The 10,254-nt window shown below is 33.5% G+C and overlaps 1 protein-coding gene across 1 annotated transcript; it reads left to right on the top strand.

Annotated features, from left to right (window-relative positions):
- Positions 1-4,591: 4,591 nt before the first annotated feature.
- On the top strand, positions 4,592-6,650 carry LOC107827800 (transcription factor DIVARICATA-like). The gene is made up of 2 exons (XM_016655002.2): positions 4,592-5,098; positions 6,138-6,650. The coding sequence occupies exons 1-2, from the start codon at positions 4,716-4,718 to the stop codon at positions 6,391-6,393; spliced, it is 639 nt and encodes a 212-aa protein (XP_016510488.1). The 5' UTR covers positions 4,592-4,715; the 3' UTR covers positions 6,394-6,650.
- Positions 6,651-10,254: the final 3,604 nt, after the last annotated feature.

Here is a 10,254-nt window from a genome sequence, read left to right as displayed (position 1 = left end):
ATATAGATTTACAGTTGGATCTCTTTATTCAATGTTTCATCTATGTCTTTTACTTACTGATTTTCATGCCTTACATATTGAGTACATTTTTCGTACTGACGCCCTATTTCACGGGGCTTGTGTTTCATGTCCGCAAGTACAGGTCGGCAAGCTGACGGTCCCCCTTCTTAGGATCCTTGATAAGCGAGAGTTAGCGTGCTCCACTTGATCCGAAGCTGCTTTTGATTTTAGATCGATACGATTGTATGTATGTATGTAGGTATATATGTATATATATATATATGTATATATATATATATATATATATATATATATATATATATATATATATATATATATATATATATATATATATAACTATTAATACTTTTGTCAAGTTTTCTACCTAAATATAATTTTCTCGTGTCCCCAAAATCTCTCTTAAGACCCCTAGTAGTTGAATTATTAGAGGTATTGATACACGCTCTTAGTTAATGAAAAAATGTGCAATGTGGCATTACACATGGTTATTTAATATCCTAAAATCCCTTAAACTATTATTTTTTGTGAGTTTTCTATCTAATCTATTTTTTCTAGGAATTTTTACATTCCTATGCCATATAGGAAACTATATTACCCTCAATATTTAAGGCTTGATATAATTACATTTAATATACCTAATTACCATTTATATACCATTAGTGGTTTTTAAGGGTATTAATTATACTCCTAATTTAATGGTACCGTATATTCCTTCTAATACCACTCCCCCCACGTTTCTCTCTCCAATTCCCACACCTTCACCCACATTTCCCTCCCACACCCATGATTTCTGTATCAAAATCCCATTATTTCTTCCATAGCCAAGGCACTGTCGGCACCTCTGCAATTTTGTCCCAATGTTTTTGTACCCGGGGAAGATGAGTACAAGCCTGGTCGATTTGATGGTTATGATTTCGGGTTCCTTCAGTAATATAAGAGGAAAGGAAAAGAGAGTAGCAATTCCACCATTGACACCCATTAAAAAGCTTTGAAGCTTTGAATTTAAATTTGGGTTTTCAAGAATCATTATTTGTTTGGAATGGGTGTTGTTGTAAATAATTGAAAATATGGTTTGGAGTTTATATCTCAATTTTGAGGGTTTTTGGTGAAGATTAGACTTGGTTTTGGCTGAATTTCAAATTGAAACTCGAAGAAGAAGAAGAAGAAGACGACATGACATACATTATATTGCAGAAATTGTAGAAAATTTGTAGAAAAAGTATAGAAAAATTGTATTCTGTTGTTTATTTATTTATTTTTCTTTTATTTATTTAACTATTGTATGAAAGTTGAACAACATTGTATAAAAATTATATTTAGGTGGTATTATATTGTAGTTGTATATAACTTAGTAGAAATAATGTGCGAAAATTGTAGATAATTTGTAGATAAGTTGTATAAAAATTATTTTTACTATGTATAAATCAGATACAAAATATACAAAAGACATATTGTATAAATTTTGTATAAAATTTGTATGTAAGTTTTATGTTATTGTAGTTGTATTTCACTGGGTGGAAATAATGTGTGAAAGTTGTAGAAAATTGTAGATAAGTTGTATTCCTCTATAACGGGAGATGTTGACATATCAAGTAACTTTAGTATTGCAGATGAACATGCATGAAAATAAAGATAAATTCTGTTATGAACAGTTTGTAGAAATTTTGTAGATAATTTGTAGAAACATTGAAATTCTGTATTTTCATATTAATTTTTTAAATGATATGCAGTTTTATTGTAGAATAAATGTAGAAAACAAGCCATTGTGAGTCTTATTTGACTCATTCCTCACATTTAACCTATTCTACAAATTCACGCCTCTTTAAATATAATACAACCATACTTTCTTGAATTTAAAGGTATATCAATAGATATAACTTAAAAAACATCTTCTCCTCTGCACAAGTTAGCTCCAAAACAGACGAAGTGGAATAACAAACTCCCATCAAAACTTTTAACACAAAAACACAAAGCTCAAATTTTATGTTATTGTAGTTATATTTAACTGGGTGGAAATAATGTGCGAAAGTTGTAGAAAATTATAGATAAGTTGTATTCCTCTATAACGAGAGATGTTGGCATATCAAGTAACTTTAGTATTACAGACGAACATGCATGAAAATAAAGATAAATTTTGTTATGAACAGTTTGTAGAAATTTTGTAGATAATTTATAGAAACATTGAAATTCTGTATTTTCATATTAATTTTTCAAATGATATGTAGTTTTGTTGTAGATTAAATGTAGAAAACAAGCCATTGTGAGTTTTATTTGACTCATTACTCACATTCAACCTATTCTACAAATTCACGCCTCTTTAAATACAATACAACCATACTTTCTTGAATTTAAAGGTATAGAAATATATATAACTTAAAAAACATCTTCTCCTCTGCACAAGTTAGCTCCAAAATAGGGGTATGGCGTAGCTTAGTCCCGTCTTTACACAGTTGTATTTCTATTAGAGGTCTGTAGACAGTTATGTACAGCTGGATAGTATGTGGCCTTGTCGGGTTTTGGTTTTAGATATATATAGTTGTCTATAGCAGCCTTGCCGGCTCGCCCCACTGTATTCCTCATGTTTATATATATATATATATATATATATATATATGTCTTTGGGATAGGTAACCCTCCCGTACATTATTCATGTTTATATTTTAAACGCTTGCTTAAGGATGTTCAACATGTAGGATTCAGGCACCGTCGCGGCCCATCGGTTTGGGTCGTGACAATGAGGGATGCTTGCATTATAACATTTTGTTGATGAATATTTCTCCTAACTTTCCGTAAGGGTTGACTGAGTTGGTTAAGTGAGTGGTTTTTCACATGAGAGATCCGGGATCGATTCTCCTCACCAACAGCCTCCTCAGACAAAGCTCGTTGCGCCGAGCTTGCCTATAGCACGTTACCTAGTGCGCACCCGAAAGATAGCGGCTGCGAGTTTCCCTAAGAATTTTTCAAAACACAAAATATTTTTCCAACTTGAATAAAATCTTACGATTGAATTTCAGAAAAGGACAAATTACATGCTAGTGTAATCCCTAGGACCATAAATATCTCAATCAATACAGTACAATACAATAACTATGATTTAATCACAAATAAGTCGGGACTAGTTGTATAAATCCTTAATGTACACGTTGAACGAAGTAATCTCATCTCAATTTAATACTATATACAAAAAAAAGTTTCCCCTCATATTTACTATGTACTGATCAGCATAGTCTAATTAATCAATAGTATGATTTCCTTTCTTTATTGGTAGTAATAATAATTTAATGAAAGGATACTGGAAACTTCCTTCGAATGGGAGAGTACTGTCAATTGTCTCACTAATAGTTTTGTCCATCATTAGTTCAACACTTAGCTATGTATTTGAAAATGTGTTTTGTTTGTCACTAATAATATTTTTAAAACTTTTGTTCAATTATTGCGGAGTTTAGATATTCTCCTCAATTTGTACAAGCAAGCAACTAAACAAACAACTCTTTCATTTCAAACTTCAAAATATTCCAAGTTAAATATGCCTTTTTTCTTCTTTGATAAATTGGGCCTCTAAATAAGCATAAAGTCAACTTAACTAATAATGCTTCTTAATTACACTAGGAGGAAATAAGGAACGGATTAAGAGAACTGACCATTATTGATTCTCCAACTGTTGATATAACGAGAACATCCGTTTGAAGTTAAATGACTGGTTGGACTTTTGCTAAAAGACAAGAAAAAAGGGGGGAAAAATGTGAAAAACCAGAGTGGCTTAATTTTCCATAAGGAAGAGTCAAGATTGATTCCTCTACTTTTAAATATCATTTATATTAATTACCAAAAAAAAATATTATTTATATTTAACCTTCATTTCGAATAAAATACTTCCTATCAAAAGTGGCTCAAAATTGACTTTCAGCTGTTAACCTTTAAAGCTAACAATATTACACGTGGCCTGATATTTGGACAAAGTGAACGCCACTTGACATATCAATTGCTAATCAAACTTAATTTTATAAAATATGAAAGATTTTAACCTACTAATAAAATAAATTGTATCGTATTGTTACTTTAAATATAATATTTATTTTGATTATTACTTAAATTTTATTATATCATATTATTAAATCTCTTGCTACGTAACGACAAAAAATGTCATTTTATGGAACAATCGATTTGATGTGGTTGCTTCGTTACTTATTTTTTTGCCTTTCCTTATTATTAAATAATTACAATATTTTATCTCGTACCGTACTTTTTTATATAATAATTTTACCTTGTATCCTACTTTTACTTTATAATATTAATATATTTAAATATTATATTTATTAAAATAATACATTTTAATATGAAAAATAATATAATATGATGCATTATAACATTAAAAATTAAAATGCTATTTATAGGCACCCCAAATAAAGTAAAAAACGTGACAAAATTGTACACTCTTAATAGACATCCTTTGCACATTTGCCCCTACCCCACCAAAGTTAAAAAACTTATTGTGCCCCACCAATAACAACCACCCCTATTGCCTAACACTCCTAAACTCCAAAAGAAAAACAAATTTCATTTTTTCCCCTATATATATACTATGGACTGGGTCATATTTATTTACCAAAAACCTCCTTAAATCCCTCCCTCAAAAACCCTTTTATTTATTTCAAACACCTTTCATTTTTATTAAATTCCAAAACAAAAAGACGATGATGTATACTACGAACAATCGGTGGATGATTGGTAGCGATTCAACGGCAACGATGATTCATTCAAATTCGACATGGACGAGGTTTGAAGATAAGTTATTTGAACAAGCCCTAGTTATGTATTCCGAAAACGACGTTGAACGTTGGCAAAAAATCGCTAATCGTGTACCTGGTAAGACGGCTGAGGATGTTATGGCTCACTATGATGCACTTGTTCATGATGTTTTCGAGATTGATTCGGGTCGAGTAGATCCGCCCAGTTATCCGGATGATGCGTTTGATTGGGAATCGGATTCTAAAACGAGTCAGATCTCTTTCGGGTCGAATAAGAAACACGAGGTTGAAAGGAAAAAGGGTACTCCTTGGACCGAAGAAGAGCACAGGTTTGTTTGATATTTTTTTTTTTGGGTGTGATTTTGGTTTTGATTGGAAAAGGATTTTCTGGGGATTTGAAAAATATGAGATTGCAATTATAATTTCTTTTCCTTAAAACTCTTTTTTTTTTTTTTTGCAATTATTGGAATAATTTGGTAATTTTGTTGTTGGTTTAGGCTCAATTACATGTTTTGTTTGTTTCTCTGCCATTTCATGGTGTTTTCTAGAGGATTTGTTTGAGTTGTCTAATCCATCTTCACCCTAGGGCTTATGCTCATATCATGAATAATATAAGGGGAGAAGGGTAGAGGGGTGGACCCATTATCCACCGAGTTAATGGCTGTAGGGAATTTATTATTTATCACAAAAAAGTTGTGTAATCCATCTTTGAAAACTGTTCAAATGGTAAGATGGATAGTAAGGAGTCGACCCTGACTAGCTTGGATTAAGATGAATTAGTAGTAGTTAGTGTTGTTGTGTTGAGTTGTATAATCCACCTATGTGAACTGGTCCAACTTGAATGGATTGTGAGGATTTTAATTGAGGATTTCGATCCGACTTGCTTGAAATTAAAGTGGAGCTCTTGTTGTTTTATTATCCATTTGTATCCTGTAACTTTCTGTTCTGTAAATGGCTTCCAATTGAATTCCCCTATCCAAAACAACCAGGGGATTTGGGTTTGGGTTAGGACTTCTTCTATATTGATTGAGATAGTTAGCATCCTAATGAGTAAATTAAGTGATTACTTATGATAAACTTTAGCAAGTTGCCATCTTTATCATTGACTTCTTTGAATGAAGTTAGAAGGTTGGCCTGAAACTACTTCATGGTACGGATAACATGTTGCTGTCAATTATGAAATTTTTTTAAAAACTTTGTTGAACTTCTTCATGGTGTTAGCTGGCAGCTGGTTACACATCACTTATATAATACTAATAGATCTTATTGTATTATTCATGATATATGTTGACTTTATGAGATACTTGGGATTGCTATATATTGTATGGATGTAATGCTGACTTAGAAAACCATGTTTTCTTGTCACAGGTTATTCCTTATTGGGCTGGACAAATACGGGAAGGGTGACTGGAGAAGCATTTCAAGAAATGTAGTGGTGACAAGGACGCCAACACAAGTGGCCAGTCATGCTCAAAAATACTACCTTAGACAGCAATCAATGAAGAAAGAACGGAAAAGGTCGAGCATACATGACATAACGACTGCTGTGGATACAAAGACAGTGCCTCCTCAAAACTGTCTTCAGAATCAAGGAGGGTATCAGAATTTCAACTTCCCCATGTAGTAATGAAGAACAGGAATATCTGTAAATAGTACGGTCGGTCACTTGGAGTTGATGTTCCATCTTGTAAAGTTTATTGTTTCTAGCTGACAGTTAATTTAGGGGATTACCTAGTGAATAGGAGTTTAGATGATAGTTTCAATTACTGCTACGAGCTAAAGGCGTGTACTTATGGATGGCATAGTTGAAAAGCACATGGAGGTTTACATGTAATTAAACAGAGTTAAGGGAAATCATTAGTATTTTGGCTTTCTGAACAAGTTGAATTTTACTTTGCTTATTATTGCTGGAATTTAGGTTCTCTTTGATTTGGTCAGGAATAAGAGTTTTTAAGGTACAATTATGTTTTTTCCCCTTTTTGCCTGTTAGAATATTGCACGCAGCAAGGGATAATTGTTTAGGATGCAGTGGAATTATGAGATAGTAATATCAGAAACATCTGGTATCCTATTTTTCTCGCTGTTGTGGCAGGATAAATACTTTGGAAGAAACTTTGTGGAGTATGCTGCTGGATTTGTTGCTTGGCTATCCTCTTTATAAATCAGATTTAATCTTGATGTGGTCCTCCAGTTTTTGCTTTCTTAAGTGCCTAGTGTTTTCATATACTTTTTGATTGCTAATCTTTGTTTTCGACGTTTGAGGTTTATTTTTTTTCCTTGTGTTTGGTGTGGCCTTGTTCTTCTGGAGGAAGCTACCAGTCAAGCCTCGGACCTGAAGATACAAAAGCTGTCATTGTTCTAAGATGGAATAGTAAGTTACCTTGCACCAGTTTTCTGTATTTGTTTTGTAGTTTCATGTAAATTAGCAACCGTTTCAAATTCGCCATCTGGTGACGTGCAGTGGTTATTAATACATCTAGATTATCTGTTCCATGTTTGAACATGTAGAACACATTCTCTTGGTCGTCAGTATATCAAACCTGTGTTTTCATAGTGGTTAGTGATTGTCTTTTATTTCATAGTTGATAATAGTGGCTTTGTAGGTTTTAGCAGGAACTTTGCTTTCATTATTTGAGAACAGTGCGGTACTGTATTCATGCACAATAGGAAAAGAGTGGAGCATGAACAACCAAAGCATGTGGATCATAAAAGGAAGAGCACATGAACAGAATATTCCATTATTTCATGTACCAACTAGATAGTAGCACGTTCATCATCATGCTAATGATTGGATCTTGTCTATTCATCTCAAGGAAGAAGCAAAGATGACCATGAGCTTCTTCTAATGGAATGCCAGCATAATTCTAGAGATCTTTAGCTTAATGTCCATAACCAAAACGAAGAGATTGAAACAGTGACAGGATTAGGTCTGCATTGCGTAAGGCGGCAGAAGAAGAATTACTCCTGATAATTAACCTATTCTTTTGGAACTGAGAACAAATGTGAACTTGGAGTAATCTCAATCTTGATGCATCAGCAAATCCTGATTCAACTGAACCAAGAGCACAGTTTTGACGCTGATTTTTCAGCCTATTCAATGTTAGATTGGCAAAGCTTCATAGCTTAAAGAAAGCACTATTAGCAGGACGGGAAGGAAGTTGCGAAAACAACAGAGCCATTTGGAACGGTGTTCCTGCTTGCATCAAATGAGTTATGTGGAGAGAAAGGAAGAAGAGTTGCTTTGAGAACATAGAAGCTGCAGCACATATCTAAAATGTAAATGTTTGTACTTAATAACACTCGGACTAGAATGAAAGATGTAGGCATCACAGATACATTTTTTGAGTTCGTCAATTCTTTTCAGGAAGTGTAGGACCAGGTACTGTACTTTTGATATGCATTTTTGTAATTTGGAGCACTCGCTGCTCTTTCAGTAATCTATGGAATTACATTCGACCACGATTCCTTCACAGATATTATTGAGAAAATTTTTTAGGGATAAAAGGTAGTCAGTAAGTTATGTCTACAACTCCATCTGTAACATTTTGGAGAGTGCATTTGCTGCTGATGCTAGTGAAATTAAGACTGCTATGTTTTGCTCATTTGTTGTTAAAAGTGCCTTGTCAAACCCGACTGCTAGGAAACGGAAATACTTTGATTGGGACAATGGATCTTTTAGAGAAATATCTATTTGTAAATAGCTTTGACCAAGTGGATTTAACTGGTGTGTTATCTGTCAGCTTATTGCTTGAGATCGTTGATGCATTTCATCACTTATGTATTGCCAACTGAATTCAAAGCTAGCAATTCTGATGTGTGCGTTATGCACAAACGAGTTAGAACCCCGCGATAGCTAAAGCATGATGGAGTATTTAAGTGGAGAAGGTTAGAGAGATAGACTCATTGTTCATTGAGTCCCGAACCGTGTGACACTAGCCCCGGGGATTTCTTCGTAATAAGAAAATTAAAACAAAAATGAAAGTTAGGATCTTTCCTATTTTTTGGCCCCTTTTGTCGACTTTTTTATTACTCCTAGTGCTGAAAGGGATGGAAACTGATTAAAGAACTCCTGGCAAATAGATAACAGTTACTCCAGTTACTAACCTATGACTTTGACACTTGCAAGAAAGAAAAGAAAGTTAAGAACTGCTCCTTGAAGCAAAAGGCTCATAGGAAGAAAGCATCTTGATTTCCTAATGGATAAGCATAGGCTTTCATAATGAGTACATTATGTCACTGTTAGGATTTTTTTTTCCAATTGTGATAGTTAATTCAATAATTTATAAGTTCAAATGCTTAACTATTAGTTGAATAATTCAACAGAGACCCTTTCAACATGAAAAGGGTAGGGAGAAAGAGTTTGTTTGATTTTCTTCTCCATTTTTCTAGTACAGAGGTCTACAATTAGAGGTGTTAATCGGCCCGGGCTGACCCGTTTTCAACGCACTTCAACCCGGGTCAGCCCGTTACTGTTGCTTAATATGCGGGCTGGGACGGGTTGGTCGGGGGCGGGTTTTGGATGAACATATTTTGGATAACGGTGTACCGTACCCACTAAGCCCGTTAACCCGTTAACGGGCTTCAGCCCGGTTATCGTTACAAAATTATTATTATTATTAATTTTTAATTATTTGGACCGTTGCCAACGGTCAAATTGAGAAATGATTGTTGGGGAACGACCAGATTTTGCAGAAATGGCTATTTCGGCCTGCCCCATTAAAAATATAGCCCTCCCACCCCTAATAATTGAAAAATTACATTTTTAACCTTTTAAAACCTATAAATAGCCCTCCTTCTTCATTTTTTTCTCACAATTCACTCTTACTACTCTAATTCTCTCTTGATATTATTGTTCTTAAATTCTCAAATCTCAAATTCTCAAGTACTTATTATTTCCAGTTTCATCAATTATTTAGTTTAGCCATTACAAAATTATTATTACTATCAAATATCAAGTATTCAAGTGAAGTGTGGTATCAAGTACTATCAAGTATCAACTATCAAGTTTCGGTCTATCAATTGAAGTTTGATTTTTGATATCAAAATTAGTGCGGCATCCGAAATTCCGGTACACTCGTTCCATTTCTTTCTCTTATTTGGTGTACACTTATTTTATTATTTAGAATTATTAATTTAATTTACATAATGGATTTACTTAGAGCAGCCAAAAAAGCATGCACTAGTAGATGTGGTAGTAAGAAAACTTCCAAAAGATCAAAAGGTGGTGTTGGTTCTTCTAGTAGCTTTATACATATTTCTGAAAGTTCATCTGAAAATTTAATTGTAGATTATTAGCGAATGCAAGAAAATTATAGTATAGATGATGATTTAGATGATATTTTGGATGATGTTCAATCACCCGATAATCTTGAAACACCACCACCTACACATAGTAATGCTAGTCAAACTCAAAATATTAGGGGTGAAATAAGTAAGCCTCCTCTCCCTATTAAGAAGAATCGAAGATTAAGAAGTAAGTGTTGGA

This window comes from Nicotiana tabacum, chromosome 11 (assembly GCF_000715075.1).
Source record: "Nicotiana tabacum cultivar K326 chromosome 11, ASM71507v2, whole genome shotgun sequence".
In the NCBI taxonomy this organism is placed as follows: Eukaryota; Viridiplantae; Streptophyta; class Magnoliopsida; order Solanales; family Solanaceae; genus Nicotiana; species Nicotiana tabacum.
Note: the sequence above shows the minus strand (reverse complement) of the source record. Positions and strands in the feature narration are given on the sequence as shown.